Source organism: Vipera ursinii (genome assembly GCF_947247035.1).
Source record: "Vipera ursinii genome assembly, chromosome: 1".
Classification (NCBI taxonomy): Eukaryota; Metazoa; Chordata; class Lepidosauria; order Squamata; family Viperidae; genus Vipera; species Vipera ursinii.
The window spans coordinates 333,419,802-333,438,696 of record NC_139512.1 but is presented as its reverse complement, the minus strand read 5'-3'; the positions used below and the strand labels follow the sequence as shown (position 1 = coordinate 333,438,696).

Below are 18,895 nucleotides of genomic sequence, written 5' to 3'. Positions count from 1 at the left end.
CCACCATCCAAACTGTCCTCTGGCAGGGTTCCATATTTGAAGAAGGTAATTAAATAAACATTAAACTGCAGTATTTTTTAAACTTATTTTTGTGTTTGCTTCTAGATGGAAGGTTGCTTTGAGTTAATTGAAAGTGCTGAGTTTTCAGTAGAGGATGGCATGAATGAAATTTGAATAGGAGACAATAAAAGAAAAAAAGAAGTTTGAAGAAATATTATATTTTCACAGGGGGATTTTTCATTAGGTTAAAAACACAGATTTATTCTTTCCTGTTTTCATTTTTAGAGTTTCCAACATGAATTAACCGAAATCCACATTTTGAAATATTTGCCAAGATTTGAGCAGACGTTAGGATTTTATTGTTGCACAATCTTAGTTTTCCTTTAGATTTAGACAAATATAACATCCAGTCACTATTTTCTGTGTGTCAGAAGACCTGTAGCAAATAAAAGGGTAATGCACTATAATAGAGTTTATGTGGTTGCCTACACTGCCCTCTTCAACCTTCCCTAATACATTAGACAACAAGGGCTTTGCCAATTGATGATGTTAAGAAATTATAACAACTCTTTGGGACAGCTGGGTCTATGGTCTATGATTAGCCTTCTGTTGCTTCTGATTTAGCATTGTGCCCAGATTTTGCAGCCAAATATGGTACTTGAATGATACTCAGAATGGGTAGGTTTTTCATTCATTCATTCATTCATTCATTCATTCATTCATTCATCATCTTATGCCTGGAGGCAATTCTAAATGGCTTGCAATCATTAAAAGCCAATAAAAACATTACAATATAAAAACAATGCATAATCATTAAATTAGTTTAAAATTAAGAAAGATGGGGACGAAGAGAGCCTGATGCACACATTCACACATAGGGTCACACATAACTCTGAGCTATAAATTCTAGTTAACTAACCACAATGATTGAATTCCCACATCAGAGTAGTCAAACACATAATATTACTACTTAATTTAACTGCTAAATTGTTCCATCAGTCAATTCAGTGGTTTCACTTGAAGCACAAATTACCAAGCTCAAATTATCTTATTTAGAACACATTGTGAGAAGATCTAACTCTTTGGAGAATATTCTAATGCTGGGAAAAGTAGAAGGAAAGAGAAAAAGAGTCTGTGGGTGGAGTGGGTGGTGTGAGTTAGAATGGCTCTGAGTGCAAGACCTGAAAGATCAGATTAAAAACAGATCAGCATGGAGAAAATCTATGTGATTAATAAGAATCAACAAGAATTATGTGGCACACAACTAATCAGTCAATCAATCAATGTTCCATTATAGCCTTTCTCTTTCTTTCTTTCTTTCTTTCTTTCTTTCTTTCTTTCTTTCTTTCTTTCTTTCTTTCTTTCTTTCTTTCTTTCTTTCTTCTTTCTTTCTTTCTTTCTTTCTTTCTCTTTCTTTTCTTTCTCTTTCTCTTTCTTTCTTTCTTTTTTTCTTTCTTTCTTTCTTTCTTTCTTTCTTTCTTTCTTTCTTTCTTTCTTTCTTTCTTTCTTTCTTTTTTGAAGCTGTTTCAAGGCCAGGAGAGTTTATGGGCTGTTAAAGGTACAAGTATCTGAGGACAGTGCCATCTCTCTCTGACACTTTACTGATGAAAGTAGGACAAGTTTATAGTCTCATATTCTGCCTATCTCCAAGATATACATCTCCATTTGCACTGGAGGCAAGGTTTTTATCAGGGATTAGACAGCCATTTGTTAAGATTATCAAGCTTTAGATTTCCTGCATTAAATAGGAGGTATGAACTGAATCTGTATTTCAGTTCTGTTACCTGCTGCTGTATTCCTTTGCTATACAAGCTTTCTCTCTGTGCTTTAAAAAGCCAACAAAATTAATGCTCTTTAGTGGAAAATATGCTGCAAAAATATAAATGTTCTACAATGTGTTATCAAGTTCAAAATATCCCTCAGCATCCATGAAATGGCAAGGTGTGAACAGTGCATAGGACCTTTTAGTGTTCATGTGGACTCATTAAGCTGTATGTGTGCACTGGTGACACAATGCATTCACAAAGTAATCAGAAATATAATTCCAAAAGCACCCCAAATAACTTCTCATTTTAAAAAAATCAAGGACTGTCCTTGATAAAATTGGATTGTAAGCTGCAAATGTTGAGATTGCAATATTATCAGGAGAACACTGATACATGGCGTCAGATGACAAAACAACCTAGGTTTGGTCTTTAGTTAAACTAACAATGGTGGGGGAAGTGTTGTTTTAATGGGCCTTTTATCTGCAATGTGGATGAAGATATTCTTCTTGTACATGGATCGATGTGGAAGGAATATAAGTATTTTTGAGCTTGGGGAAACACCATTTTAATTGCATTGAAGGAAGAAGACATAATATTTTGATGGAAACAAACTAGAGCTGAATGTAAATGGAATTAATATGCACATGCTTTGCCATGGGGAATTAAGTTTAGTATTGATCCACTATGTCCAGTTCATTCCTAAAGCTGTGTTTCAGATGACGTTATCATCTAAGGAGTTCATAAAATAACAAAAAGAAGAGGGAAAGAAGAATTTATTCCCCAACTGTGAATACAGATAGTTCTTGACTTAACAACAGTTAACTCAGCAACTGCTGAACAAAGAAAGGGACTTACGACCCATGCCAGAAGTTCTGACCTTGCAATATTCCTGCAGTCCCATGATCAAAATTTGGGTGCTTGGGTGAGCACCTACCCTAATAACTGTGGGAGCGGTTGCAACTTCTCCCCCTCCCTAACATGGTCTTTTCTCTCCCCTCCCTCTCCACATTTCCAAGAGGCCTGAGCTTTCTCCCTGCCCCACCACATCTAGGTCCACTTACCCTTCTCTTTCCCTGCAGCTGCTGACAGGCACACCCAACCCATGCCAAGCATAGTTAGAAAGTTATCACTTACAGTCTTTCTCAAGACTAGCCAGGAACTGGAAGTCTGCTAGCTGATTTCCTTGTTTCTGAATAGCCTTGAGAAAGATTGCTTCTCTAGACTTGAGGAAGGTTGACTTCGCTAGCTTTCTGGCCAGGAAACTAGCAAAGGCAATCACTTAATGATCAAAACTTACAGCCAAAATTCTGGTATGAGTTGTGGCCATTAAGTTGAAGATTACCTGTAGCATAAACTGAATTGCTGAATAGAGTGTCTGCAGCTTCATTCTTCTTGTACTACTGTATAAATGTGATAGGTTAATTCTGATAGGTTAATTTGGACTGTAAGTCCTATCATCTGTCATCACACAGCCCATGCTTATTTGAGCTAATAGGAGATCATACGGATGATCATGCATAGTCTTCTCCTGGATTATTGTGTGACATATAGTATATGCCTCCATAATGCCAAACTGAGCTTCTTTTCAGTTTGCTGTGAAAAGGTATCCAAGAATAGTATGTATAGTAACAAACACTAGCATCTAGGAAGGCTACGTGCTTCCTTCATGGCTATGAAAGAATATACAACAATGTTCCTCATTCATAAGTTGATTCCACGAACTGTACAGTTAAGTAAATAGCAATAGCGCTTAGACTTACATAATGCTTCTTAGTGCTTTACAGTATACCTTGAGGGGTTTACAGTGTTGGTGTACTGCCCCCAACAACCTGAGTCCTCATTTTACTGACTTTGGAAGATAGAAGTCTGAGTTAACCTTGAGCTGGTCAGGATCAAACTCCTGGCTGTGGGCAGAATTTGCCTGCAGTGCTGCATTCTAATCACTGCGCCCCCACAGCTCAGTGGTGAAAAGAAATGCTTCTGTTAGAAAAAGGGGGTTGACTGGTAGATATTTTCTAGGCAACAGAAGGAAAAGAACAATTTATCAAGCATCTGGTTTGTATGACTCTGCCTTCCTGGGCAGCAGGGAAAGTTACCCATCATCTCTCTCCTTCACCTTATGCTGAGAAACAATTTAACTTCTCATTCAGAGAATACTGTCCATAGAGTCTTCTTTTTTGCTGGCAAATGTCCAGGCTTACCTTCAGCTGTGGCCAGCTACACACTTGCTCTGCTGTGAGTTTTTCTTTCCTGTAATCTTTTCCTTGGGGGCATGAACTACAAAACGTTTCATGGATGCTGCAAATGGAAGAAAACAGTTGGTGGGCTGATACAGTCCTTAGCTGTCAAGGTTGCCATAAACTGTATTTTGCATGTTGATTTTATAATTTTTAAATTCTGAACTCCTTTCACAAGGCTTTGTAAAGCCTCCCGCCCCCACTCAGGCTACTTATAAAAACATCAAACTAAAACAGCAATTACATGAATATTTAACATATTAAAATCCACCACATTACCTAACAATTTGAAACCATCAAAGCTCCAAATAAAACAACAGGACTAAATCACAGACATTCATTCATGCCCTTTGCGTAATTGTTTTGACAATAAGCAGTTACACAGAGGATGAAAAAAGAAGAAACAGTGAACCAAAGGTATGACTTAAGAAAATATTTTTAAAAACTAGCTTTGCCTGCTAATTGTGTTTGTGTCTGCTTGCCATGTAATACATTGCCTCGTCATGTTTATCTTCTGTTCTTCATCTGATCTTTCTCACAGGCTAGTTTGGTCTCACTGGTATTCAATAAGGCTTCCTGGTGTACTGCCTTTAACGCATCTTCTTCACTGTTCTTCAGATATTCTTCCAATGTCCCTTTTTCTTCTTTAACTGATTGGGGTACTTGCAACATTCCACACCCATTATGCTCCTTGGTAAAGAGAAACTGTCAACATCACTGGCTGGATGAAGGGTGTGATTCATTATCATTAATTTTCTGCCCAAACTATCCAGGGTTTCCAGACCACTATTATACTATTATCCTCTAATGAGACCTGTCCGGTATGACTGAACCTTGGCATAGTTCTCTCATCCTTGAGCACACAAGTCCTCAGCCACATCAAGGTAGTGCCTCACCGGGAATCTATTACTTTTTTAATTATGGTTGTACAGTCAGCCAGATGTTTATATTAGATTTGACCATTTTATCCAGTTACAGAGTCTTTTCTAAGGACCTGGGATAGGGAAATGCTATTGTTTGAATCCCCCCCCCCCCAGTTCCTTCTCTTCTATTCTGTTGTCTCCACATACTGTCATGTCCACTATACAGACATTTTTGTCTTTCTTATTGACAATTGTTAAGTCTGAGATGTTATGTGGCAAACGCTTGTCCCAGAACACTTCTTCATTTTTTTATTAATCTGTCTATTTTGTTTTCCCACCAATTCTTCTTTTCAGGCAAGTGGTATTTCTTGTAGGTATTCCAATGCACTATTGTTATTGCTTTGTCATGCTGTTGTTTATAACCAGTCTGTGCGATCTTCTTACAGCAGCTAACTAGGTTTCTTCAGCTTCTTTGTGGAGATGACATTTGCTATCTGCTGCTGTCTTCTAAATTCTAGTTTTGTATGCATTTGTTCTTAAGGTTTGGTCTTGTGCAGCCATAATTAACCCCTCTGTCTCTTTCTTCAACTTCCCTGCTCTTAACCATTGCTAGATCTTTATATTCTTGCCTGCTATTTGTGTGTGTGTGTGTGTGTGTGTGTGTGTGTGTATCTGTTTGTGTGTAGGGGCCATGTAATACTTTGCCTCATGATGCTTGACCAAAGTACTTATTGGATTCATGGGGCCATTTTTATATACACATGTTTAATGCTCCTTTTGAACGAGCTCTACTCCTTTAAAAAAAAGATTTAACACTTTTTTGAAAGTTTTCTCCCTTTCTGTTACCCCACCTCATAACACACTGATTCTGGATGGCACAGATTGTTGATATAAACAAGGAAAAAGAAATAAATTTTGCTAGCTCTGTGTTGCTGGTTCTGTCACTAATGAACAACACTTTTTATGCTGCTTCTGCTAATAAGAACATTGACATACTGTTTTTATTAATAGTGTAGGGATTAAATTTTATCTACTGCTGCACCATTTTTCCTACTCCATTACTTCCAGATCAAGAGAAGTATGTTCCCTTCCTGGGCACATATTGAAGATGTAATAAAAAAGCTCCAAAGATTATTTAAGCCCTTTGACAAATATCTACTGATCCACCTGGGAACAAATAATATATAGTTACAGATTCAAAGATGCTGAAAGATATTAGAAAGAACAGGCCAGGAGACTGAAGGAGCTGGGGGAATAATTAGAGTTTTATTCACTCCTTCCTAGTGAAGGATCTAGCCTGGGAAAAGAGAAGAATATCAAAAGCAAGCAACTGATTGCAAAGATAGTTCTTATAAGTACCTTTTGGATTCTGTAATAACTTTAACTCTTCCAAAGAATTTAACAAAGTCTCTCTTAAGAGCCTTGTAAAGAGGATCACAAAACATGACCTTAATTATACTACTGCTATATGGATGCAGAATTAGTTTAACAAACCATACCCATTGAGTGTTTATCAATGGCTCCACATCAAGGTAGAAGGAAGGGGTAATGTTGAACATATTTATAAGCCACTTAGATAAATAGTTACAAAAACTGATTATTAATTTATCAAATCTCTTTGTTGTGATTCAGGGTCAGCCTGTGGGTTCGGCAGTTGGGTCGGATGACTCAGAGGAGGAGGAGGAGGGGGGTGTTGAAGAGCTTGCTGAGGGGGTTGGACAGCTTGATGAGAGCCCTCAGCCAGGCCCCTCTCACCTGGTCACGACACAGACCCAGCTGTGTGAGCCTGACAGCGTGGATGAAGATGACCCACAGCTGGCCCTGTTCAAGGACGCCCGACGCAGGAGGCAGTCAATCAGGAGTAAACAGAGGAAGGCAATGGGGCTCCTTGGAAGGAGGCAGAGAGAAGCCACGCCCTGAACTGTATTTAAGAGGGAATGCGTGGGAGGGCTGGTTTGCTGAAGGCAACCACTTGAAAAGCGCCTTTTTTCTTGGTTCGTGTTTTGTTCTATTTGTTTTTGTAGCAATAAATTTGGCAGGCGTAATTCCAGCCTCTTGCCTTCTTGTAAAAGGGGTTGTCCCTGCCTTTTCTGCAGGGCCGGTAGCAGGCTGGTACAGAACACTCTTAAAGAACAATATCAAGATTCAGGAATATATTAGAACACTTAAAAGAATAGGCAAAGGCCAACAACAGGGATTTCAGAAGGACAAATACAAGTACCATATTTGGGTAGGACTAATTAAAAACATGAGTGTAAAATGCAGGAAACCAATGACGGATAACAATGCATTTGCAAAGGATCTGGGTGTCTTGGTGAAACATGAAGAAGTAAAACCAATACCTGAAGCAAGATATGAAAGCTACCAAATCCGCTGAACTCAAATAAGTTTCTTATTTCGGAGTTTGCTCAGGCATTTACTGATGCTAGCTCATGAATATTTCAAAACAGATTTTTTTTCTCTTTTGTAGTTTTAGAAGGGGAAATAGGAAGTAACTAACCAGAAAAGCTGTTTTTTTCAAACCTCCACATTATTAACTGAATAATTTCATTGTAACCATAAAATCCAACACATGCTATCAAATTAAGGTACTTTGGACCATTTGTGTTCTCTCAATTTTAGGAAAAAGACAATGGCAAATATTTTGTAAGTAGTACAAACATTACTTGGAAAACCTCCTGGTACATATTGTCATCAGGAAAAAAATTCTAAGGTAAAAAATATTAGCTTCCCAATTAAACAAGAACCTCTGATTTCAAATTACTTAGAAACAGTCTTCTAATAACACTGTTTTTGCTCTGGAATAAGACTATCCTGACTTCATTTGCTGGAATTCCATCAAATGCTTTTGTTTGTTTGTTTTGAATAAGCTGTTACTTATTTCGGAACTAAGAAAATTTTGCCTAATTTACTGGATCAGTCTACTTGTTAGAAAGCCCTCTGTTGACACCATGACCCTCAATTATATCACAGATTAGTTCAAGCTGGGTAAATCCTCTGCCTGAGAACTAAACCTGTATGCTAACTAGTATATGGCTTCAAATTGAGCTACTTGCTTTCATCAACACTTTGAGAGTGTAAATAACCCTTGGATGGTTAATGGACTGGATCTTCATAGGTAACTATGAAAGGCAATTATAGCTCCTAAAATTCAAGCAACTTAACACCATGCAAGAATTATGTATGATAGATGTATTTGCCTACCTCCCCACTCCCTCGGGATGTAGCCAAAAATCAATATTATGTGTTTTCAGCACCTGAAGGTCAAAATTAATGACTAGTTTTGCAATGGTTTAAGGGACTGATTTCACACTTTAAAAGCCCTCCTCAAAACAAACAACAAAAGACCAAACATTTCACACCAATAATCCTCTAGTAACTTCATGGCTAATTGGCTGCAATTTTTGCAACCCCCTGGCAAACCAGAAAAGCAAAGCATTATTCCAAGTTCTATCTACTGTGAGATCAAGAGTTTATTTCTCATTAAACAGGGGCCATATAACCCTACACTTGATGACTCAAATCACTAACCCAGGGCAAAACTGCTTTTATTTTAAAGATATCCTTAGCATTTATGACTTCGCCACTTTTTTTTCAACCCTAGAACAAAAACTGGGCATCCAGTTTAAATTAGAATACTAATGTCAGCTTCTTGCACCCACTGTTGTTATGATCTGGATTGGTCTTCTTTACTTATAGCAAGACTCAGACTATATGAAATAAATTAAAGATCAACTTACCGAAGTATTTCTCCTTTGGTGAGAAATGTCAACACCTGCAGGAAATGACAAAGATGTCATACTACAAAATGAGCCATCCTTATTTTCATTGCCAGTGTGATGGGACAGACAATAGAGGGACAGAGAGAACCTACCTGCTTCTTTTAAACACACACACACAAACAAATGAATGCAAACACAACCATACATTTGTCCTATCAGCCAATGTTGGCAGAAATCACGTGGTTTTGCATATAGGAATACATAAGATAAATTTGAAAAGCTTTCCTTGGCCATTATTTCTGATATCCTAGGAAAGTTAAAATAATGTTTTCATAAAATGTGTGGAATTTATCAGAGAGGTAAGAGAATAGTTGTGTGGCTTTAGGAGAGTCTCTTCAATGTGCCAAGAGAAACAAAACAAGCATTTTGCTATAAAGATGGAGGACTGAACACGATCTCCCTGTTCCAGATAGATCTCAGAAGATTTAAACTGCATTAATAAAAAGCCTACCTATTGCAGCATCCTGTTTAATTATCTGGGAATGTCTGCGAAGCCCAGGAGCATAGCATTATAGCAATATTCTTGTTACCCTGTTGTTCCTCAGTTACTCATATTCAGAGTCATGTGACCTCCTGAAAGGGAGGAATAGGATCCTGTTCAGTAGGCTGCATGAAAGATTTGAGTATCCCTAACTGTAGAATGGGCAACATGCAGACACTGGACTGCATATGTTCCTTTATTCCCCCAGACTTTCCAGAAACCAGGCTACTGAAAAACAAAGAGATACTTTCCTTGTAGTTGAAAACAAAGCATTACATAAGCCTCAAAACGTGATATTCTGTGACCTATCTATCTTGATGATCCTACTCAATCAATGGCATTGTGGCCTTCAGCTTCCCAAAAACTTGAAGCAGGGAGAAAATGGGAACAAGTTCTGGGTCAACCAGTTGCCCATGTCTGCCTTAATTTATCTGGGCCTCATTTTCGTTTATTCTGGAGAAATCATAATTCCATCAGCCTACCGATACTATAGTTGAACATACAAGTGAGGCAGACATTTCAATCACATCATAGCTAGTTATGGCTTCTTACTGGTTGGATATGGAATAGGTTCTGGGTTTTTGTCAAGATGACATGACACCACTTAGCTGAATATGATTTTGTGTTCTATATCAGGGGTCCCCAACTGCTGGGCTACAAACTGGTACCAGTCCATGGCCTGTCATGAACTGGGTGGCACAAATGAATGAAGCTTCATCTGCACATGTGTGGGATCTAGGTAATGTGCGAAACCATGCCCTCCTGCTCCATGGAAATTTTTCCCCCACAGAATCGCTCCCTTGTACCTGAAAGATTGGAGGTCACTGTTCTACATGTCTGCCTTTGACAAGGCATGAATAATGATGAGAACTAATGGTTGGAGTTGAAGAATGAATGTCTCTTACCTGATATTCTTCTAGCTCTCCTTTCTTCATGGAGTGACTTGTGCATTGGCCCATTCTCCTGCTTGGAATTTTAGTAGCCAGAAGCCTCTTGTAACCCTTGGCAACCAGATATACATCATTAATAAACACAGCACCATCTCTTTCAAGTTTATGGGGGCACAACAACTTGTGACATGAGAGCACTGATGATGTTACCAAGTTGGATAATCAAAAGTCTGCAAGAAAGCAACCAAGCTCAGAGAGCACCAAGGATCCCTCATTTGAACCCTGAGCCACAAATATTTTCCTTTATCAGTACAATAACTTCTTCAATAAAGTTTTTGTAGACCAGGGACACACAACTGGACTTGGCTTTTGGCAGGTCGAACAGTGAATATGTTAAAAAGGGGTAAGACTTCAGTTGTGTGGTGAGGCTTCCATTTTGATTATTCTGATCCCACTGCAGACACCCCGAGTGGGGAATGCAGTACAATGTGCTCCAAGAAGTGGAAATGCTAAGCCAAAACAGTGGTGGAATATGAACAAAGATTACCTGTGATTTAAAAACAAACCTAATTACAATTTAAATGGATTAAGTACTGCAAAAATGTCTCATTTTCTGGTTGTTTTGCATTAAAAATACAATTTGAATTTAGTCTCTTGAGCTTCCTTCAAGGGTTTGGTGCGACCCACATGGGTCTAGGTCTGCAGGTTATGTTTCATCATTCTTTTTGCCTATAAGTGGAATGAATACACTCCATGTTTTGGAGATCAGCTTTGTTTTTTTCAAAGTCCAGAAAGCAAAAAGTAGTACTTTCAAGTTCGACTTTACTCTTAGATAAATCTGACTCTGGTTAGCTTTCCAAGGTCAACTAAGATCAGCTAAGTGCTGCCATTAGAGGGATTATGTTGTGCTTTAATAAATTAAGAATAATGTATCTCATGGAATTGAAATTACTTCTCAGTTTCAGCTCAGAATGATAGTTAACTTAATTTGTGTTGAATATTTATTTATTTATTTTTATTTATTTTAATTCCATTTATATCCCGCCCTTCTCCGAAGACTCAGGGCGGCTTACAAGCTTAGCAATAGCCTTCATTCTATGTATATGCCTGCTTATTAGGGCTTTCGCCCCCCCCAAGCGGCATTATTACAAAGTCAGCTTATTGCCCCCAACAATCTGGGTCCTCATTTTATCTACCTCGGAAGGATGGAAGGCTGAGTCAACCTTGAGCCTGGTGGGATGCGAACCTGCACTAATTGCAGGCAGCCGGTGTTACTTAAGGAGGCATTAGCCCACTGCTCCACTGAATGAATTCATTTTCTGGATTCATTTTCATGCACTCAATTATGAACTAACCAAACCAACCACACTATTTTCTTTCATGTTTTTCTTCATTTCAGTAACCCAAGTTAAGAAAAGAAAAAAAAAGATGCAGAAATTTTGGATATCAGCAGTCTATAACTATTACCTCAGTTTTTTGTTTATATTGTGTCACTTTAACCAAGCTATTTTTCTTACTTCATTGAAAAAGGGCTAAATCTGAAAGAGGTTCATAAGGATAAATAAATGTTAAATGCGTATAGCTTTGCTTTATAAAGGAAAATTCAGGAGGAAAACTCAGAAGAGCTTTATAGAAATGCATTTTCTAATAAAATGTGTAAAATCTAATAGTATATGTAATTTTATTTTAAAAAGAAAATTCAGTCTCCATTTTTTTTCACATGAATGTGAAAGACTGCACATTAACTGGTTTCCCTTGTGTGAATGAAGGGCAAAAGTGAGTTTTTCAGAAATGTATTTGGCATATGGCATATCATACATAGACTAGCAATATATATATTTATAGGGACGCGGTGGCTCAGTGGGTTAGGACGCTGAGCTTGTCGATCAGAAGGTCGGCAGTTTGGCGGGTCGAATCCCGAGTGTCGCGTAACAGAGTGAGCGCCTGTTACTCGTCCCAGCTTCTGCCAACCTAGCAGTTCGAAAGCACGTAAAAATGCAAGTAGAAAAATAGGGACCACTACGGTGGGAAGGTAACAGCGTTCCGTGCGCCTTTGGCGTCTAGTCATGCCGGCCACACGACCACGGAGACGTCCTCGGACAAGCGCTGGCTCGTCGGCTTTGAAACGGAGATGAGCACCGGCCCCTAGTCGGAAATGACTAGCACGCATGTGCGGGGGAACCTTTACCTTTACCTTTATATATATTTACATTTCAGCTAGATTAGTTAAAAAGATCTGTGTTCAGATATCAATGTCTAGCCATTTTGAAAAATAAACCTAACAGGCAGCTTTCTGAAATGAAGGATTGTCCTTTATTAAAAAGGAACCTATGGTCACTGTAAGTAAATTAATCTTATTGGGTGTAAGAAACATATATGCCCCAGAATAATGTGGAATTGCGCTTCTCTAAATATTGCTACAATGTCCTGCCACCCCAAGCTGGCAAGTCCATGACAGTTGAACCAGGCTGGGTACTGAAGTTCAGTTAGATCTAGCAGGTCATATTTCTTGCTTTTGATACGCTGTACCTTCTATAATTATTTCTCCAATCTAAAATCTTGTCATCACTCTTGGACAGATGTTTGTCATTGATTTGTAGCCAAGCCCACCAAGTGGTTTGATTCATCACCGACTCTCTGAGATTGTGTAGGTGGTCTAATCATCTGTGATTTTCATAAGAGAAGAAAGGGAAGCCTCCACAGAATCAGCATTCAGTTTTATTCTGTTTGTTTTATTACTTCGCTGTCTTTACGGATTTATGATTGTTTTAGTGTTTGGTTTTATTGTTTGGTGAGCTGCTCAGAATTACTTAAAATGGACAGCCATGTAAATCTGTTAAAATGAATGAATGAATGAATGAATGAATGAATGAACAAAAACAAACAAATAAATAAATTCTATCACTGTGAATTATGCTGCGGGCAGTGACTAACTCACAGATTGGGAAGCTCTCACCAGTTTTGTTAGTAAACCTTATTGAGTCAATTTCTGACACCCAGCCTTATAACTGCTATTACCAGGACTGTCTTCAGGTTAAAAAATGTCAAGATGTCTACTGTGACAGTGCAACTGAAGTACTGCTCTTCACATGGTCCAGGAACAAGGTGGAGCTCCAAACACATTATTACAGTCACCATTTGGATTTTTTAAAATCATATTCTGCAAAAGGTTCTGGTTGATAATAAGCTATGAAACAGAATTCCCAGACACCAATCAATTATTGGTAACAGATTTTAATGTGAAGATCAACAAAGGGAAATATAAATGCTGGATTCAATTCCTGGAACTGTTTGGTAGTTCATTTAGTTTGACCAGTGGTTAGTGTAGGAGATAACCAGGCTGAGCCCAAGAATGGGGTCAAATACATCATCAGTCTGGAGTCCCTACACCTTCAAAAGAGTCCTAACTAGCTTCCCATTCTTATATGACATCATTTTTGCCTGTTTAGCCATTAGTAGATCAGATTCTTGTGTATATGTTGCATGGAATAAACCCTCAGTGCTTTTGAACTCTATTCAAAGAGCCGTGGTGGTGCAGTGGTTAGAATGCTGTATTGCAGGCTAACTGCCCACAGCCAGGAGTTTGATCCTTACTGGCTCAAGATTGACTCAGCCTTCCATCCTTCCAAGATCAGTAAAATGAGGACCCAGATTGTTGGGGGCAATATGCTGACTCTGTAAACCACTTAGAGATTGCTGTAAAGCACTGTGAAGCCATATATAAGTCTAAGTGCTATCGCTCTTGCTATTGCTATTCTAGCTCCTGATTTCTTGTGCTTGATAGTTAGTGGGGTATTGAGGACTGGAGTTACTGGGACAATAATACAATATGAACTGATTGCAAATATAGAATTTGTTTTTGGCTGGATTTTTAAAAAAGTTTTCCAAAGGATATTTTCTTTATAAACTATGCTTAGTTGATGTTGGATTGTACACTATTGTCACTTTAGCTTCCAAAGAGTGAGCATGGTCAGAAGAAGCTTCAGAATGGGCTCAGGGTCATTGGATTTTCCACCTCCCCGATGTGCAAGAGGGGAAAGTGAGAGAGAATCTATTGAATGTATTTTGACTCCTGTAGACCAACCACATGGACCAATGATCTGCATTTCTGTCTGTCTCCAGTAATAATTCATAACTCATCCAAGAACACAAAATCATCTTCCATTTCCCCCTCTTCCACTTTCCCCATTTCATTCTGTCTTGATAAATTTATGAATGTGCAAATTGGCATGCATGATTAAATAATGCATTATTTATTCCTCTAGACTAAAAAAAACCCTCCTAATGAAAACTTTAAATTAAAAGGGCATTATATTGGAACAAAAGAAGTTTTGTGAGAATTCCTGGCTTGAAGCCATTCAGAGATGCCGCAGAGGACGAAGAATTGGAGCTGAGTTTCTGCTTCTAAACATCTGAGAGTGAAGGATAGTTCTATTCATCAGGTGAAGGAACTTGGTCACCACAGATACCACACCCTGCAACAGGTAGCTACAAAGGATTAAAAAAAAGCACTGCATGAAACTGAATATCCTGTATATGTTGCTACATTGTCACATAATACAGTATATGACAGAATTTCAGAGACTCTTATTAAAGAGCAGAATATAAAGGATTATTCCAAAATTCAGTTTCTGGCACTGGAAGTTGAAAGGATCACCTACAACTTAAGAGGGATATAATCTCATGAGTTATAATGTTATAATGAGAAAGATGTATCAATAATTTGCCAGCAGCAAGCTTCATGTTTGTACCTAAAGCTTTACTGGATGAGGAATTGCTTTATTGCAGCTATGAAGTTGGCATATGATGATATAGATAGATGATGATGATAGATAGATAGATAGATAGATAGATAGATAGATAGATAGATAGATGGAGGGATGGACAGACAGACAGAATGACACTGGCAGATAAATAGATAATGATTCTTATTAAATATTTTTTCATATACTGGTAGTAAAAGCAATACGAATTTTAAGGAAAAGACAAATGGAGAAAAGTAATAGAAAGGTGAAAAAAGAAGAGATAGAAAAGAAGGAAAAAGAAAAAAGAAGCAGTAAAGAAATACATTCCAATCTTCTTAATAGCAATAAGTCCATTTATATTTTACCCTCTCTTGCTCTAAGGTTACATCAAACTTTCCTTTTTCCATAATCTCTTTCACTTGTACATCCTTCATTTCAAATTTCAGGAAAAGTTTCTACATTCTGGCAGTTAGATATTCATCATTTGTACATAATCCAGCTTCAAATTCTGCTATTTCTTTCCTATAAAATGCTTCTTGTGCTGAACCATAAACTAAAGAAACATAGAGGTATTTTCTGACACAGTCTGAGTTTATTATTTAATATTTTCAATATGGTGCTTCTGTCATAATGATTTTTTAAGAAATCTACATTAACCTTACGTTTATCGTACAATAGGAAAAAAATGTCATTCAAACCTCAGATTATGCTCTTCTAATTTAAAAAATCTTCTTTTTCTCGGCAGCACCCACTCTTTCATCCCAAGCAAACACCCAGCTGCAAAATACAGTTTGCAATCCCAATCCTCCTCATTTCTTAGCATCTTGGAAAACTTTATATTTAATCCTTTTTTTCCCCTTGCCATACAAATCTAGTGACTCTATATGCTAGTGAGAAAGAGGTGAACAAAGGATGCCAGAAAGGCTTGGGGTCTCTCCCACTTACGCTGCACATAGTGGGTGGCATGTCAATCACCTTTCTTGTTATCAGTCAGACTGGGACCGGAATGGGACAACTTGCCACAGCCAAGGTGCCACGGCCAACTTGCTGCAGCCAACTTGCTGTGGGACAACTCACCACAGCCAACACACCATGGGATAACTCACTGTGGGACATTTTAACAATTCTATTTAACTATTTAAAATAAATTTAAAAAATATTTTAATTTTTGCCTTTCATATTTCATTCTGTCCCTCCTTATGCATCCTTTCTTTAATAATTCTATTCCACCATTTCTTGGATATTAATGTAACTCTTGTCCCACAGCGAGTTGTCCTGGGGCGAGTTGGCCATAGTGAGTTGTCTCACAATGAGCTGGCCATGACAAGTTGGCCTTGGTCAGTACACCATGTTGAGTTGTCATAGATCCAGCTGGGACAGATCAGCCACATTCAGGATGAGCTTCAAATTTCCTTGGTGTTAAATTTCTTAATAAATCTCTTTTTCCAGTTCTTCTTTATACACTCTAATGCTATTATCTCAAACAGAGCATCCTGTAAACAGCCAGAATTTATTGTCTTGCCAATGGAATCCGCAGTGTTTCCAGAGCAAATACACAGAATGAGAGCATCAGATATCCTCTAGAAATCTAGAAGAGCTGGAAGAAAAGAAGATGTGAGCCTCTGTAAATAACCTCTGTAGCATGCCACTATCCCTCTATTAATAAGATATCTGTAATTAGGACATGAATGAGAGTGGTCTCATTTGGCAAGCATTGATAAATGAGGGGAAACAGATTTTTAGATTTAAATGGAGGAGGACAAATGGATTCAGCCCAAATGTTTATACAAAAGTTCGTAACTTCGATAGGTGAACTGAACTTACTTTGCAATTGTGAGGTGTTTTTTTTAAAGTAAATATTAAGAAAAAGTGAACACAAAGAAGCATTTATTGGGAAATATGTGCAAAAGGAGGAAACATGCAGAAAATTATAATTAGTACATTAGGAAATAGGCATTTTAGGAGAAACAGAGGTGAAAACATACTGAACAAGTATTTTATCATTTCATTTCACTTTCCATTTTGCTAGCTGTTATGCCAGAATGAACTCAGCATTATAAAATGAGATAAAGTAAGTGAACAAAACTGACATTCACAAAATACTATTCTGAGTCAGTGGCAGTTACAGAGACCAATAAAGGAATATATATAAGTGCCCAGAGAAATATATAGCAGGAGCACACCCACACATTTTCTTAACTTAGGTTATGGAAGCACTGGCTGTTTTATCTTTGGCATCATTGTGGCTCTTGTTCATTCAGTCTTGACAATTAAGTGGTTTTTGAAAGCCAAGCCTTGCAGATGCTTCCAAAAGCAGAAATTTGGAGGCTATTAGCCTCCAAATCAGGGGTCCCAAACCCCTGAGCTGTGGAGTGGTACCGGTTTGTGGCCTGGCAGAAACCAGGCTGTGCAAGTGAACAAAGCCCCATCCGTGCATGTGTGATATCCTGGCAGTGCACAAAACCACACACACCCTGGTCCACGGAGAAACCACCCTCCATGGAACCGGTCCCTGGCATCCAAAAAGGTTGGGGAGGGGTGCTCCAAAGGATCCTTGTGTTATGGAATTACCCCAAGAAGCTTCTGAAATGTAAATTTCTATATTCTCTTCTATATTCTCTTGTACATAAAAGGCAATGCAAATTATACAGCATGTCTACTGATACTTGGATTTGTGAAAGTAGAAAAATATGTAGCAATGTTTTTCAAAAGGTAATGGTAAATAAAGAAGAACAAAATCTTTCACAGGGGAACAGATGACTGGCTAAAAATAAAACTAGACCCTTATTCTGTTGTAAAGCATATGTTTTGTAATCTTTTTCAAAAATTAAGGGTTAATCTGTAGTATAAAAAATAAAGAGTATCTTATTGATTAACAAATATGTTATAAGCCTCATGGTTCAGTCTATTTTATCAGAAGTCTAGATTATAATTTTTACAATGGCAATGATGGGAAGGAAGAAAAAAATAATGCAGAGGTAAAGAGTGAGGTAATAATAAAAAGAGCAATAAATGGTAGCAAGGATTATTTAGAATATCTGTGAACAGTGCTTTTCTTGAAAAAAAAAGGTGCCAGAACTCAAACACGTCATACAACCCACCTTGCCTACCCTGCAAGGTTTACCTTTGTAGTTGAAAAAAAAACCCTTCAACTTTTAGTGTATCTAAAAGACTAGGATTTTGTTCAGGGTAAGTTAATACTATTAATATTACCATGCACTGTGTGGCTTTAAATTACAAGAAGGCATTTTATTAATCTTTTGGGACATTTACCACTGGCATACCCATTTAGTTTAATGACTGGAAATGTCAGCTTTCTGTGTGGAATGAAATTGGCCCAATAAAACAAAACTTGGTTGCTTGTAAAAGATTGAATTATTTTTAAGAAGTTGTCAAACAAAGTGGAAAAATTTACATTTGGAGTTTAATATGGATATTGACTTGAAACAAATTAAAGTTGAAACTTTGTCAGTGAACAGATTACTTTTAATTTACCTTTAAGTTAAACTCAATTTAATAAATAGATCTGATTAAAACTCATACTGTAGGTCTACCTTTACATCTGACCAATACATAATTAATATATATTATTAATAATAATAACACCTCCAGATCACAAGACATTGGCTTTATTCTTATTCTTCTCCTCTGCAGTTTGCAGATAAAATATAAAAGACTAAAAAGAGATTTTTGTAGACATCCCAGCCTTTGAACTACCCAAGGAACCGAAACAGCAAATTTTCGCTGTCAGGCAAGCTTCTACTACAGCCACCTTTCTTTCCTCTTGCTTTGCCTCTTTTTAATTTCACAACCCACTTTCTGTAAGGGAAGGCAAAAGGCTCACTCACCCTGTCGTGAAAGATGGCCTCCATGTTTATGTGTCTCCCACCGCCACCATCAGCTTCCACACCACATGGTCCGACCCAGCCAATCAAGTCACACTCTGGCTGTGGTGCTCTGGCACCTCATGGTTTCTCCTAGAGGAGGCAGACAGCAGCAGAGGGGACCCCGCTTGCACTGTACTGCCAGCGGGACATTTTCAAAAGCAAACGAGGATAGGAAGGGCAATAATAGGAAAAGAACGAACTATGGAAAATCCGTCAAAAAAAGGTGCCTGAACTCTGTTCCAGT

The 18,895-nt window shown here is 37.9% G+C and overlaps 1 protein-coding gene across 1 annotated transcript in view; it reads right to left on the bottom strand.

Moving 5' to 3' along the window:
• The window catches only part of CIB4 (calcium and integrin binding family member 4), a gene marked incomplete at its 5' end in the record, with an annotated part of 45,374 nt that extends 35,286 nt beyond the window's left edge, over window positions 1-10,088 (bottom strand). The window contains 3 exons of the mRNA XM_083360811.1: window positions 3,968-4,064; window positions 8,607-8,641; window positions 10,035-10,088. Coding sequence (XP_083216937.1) covers window positions 3,968-4,064; window positions 8,607-8,641; window positions 10,035-10,088 — 186 coding nt within the window. The remainder of the gene's footprint in view (window positions 1-3,967; window positions 4,065-8,606; window positions 8,642-10,034) is intronic.
• Window positions 10,089-18,895: the final 8,807 nt, after the last annotated feature.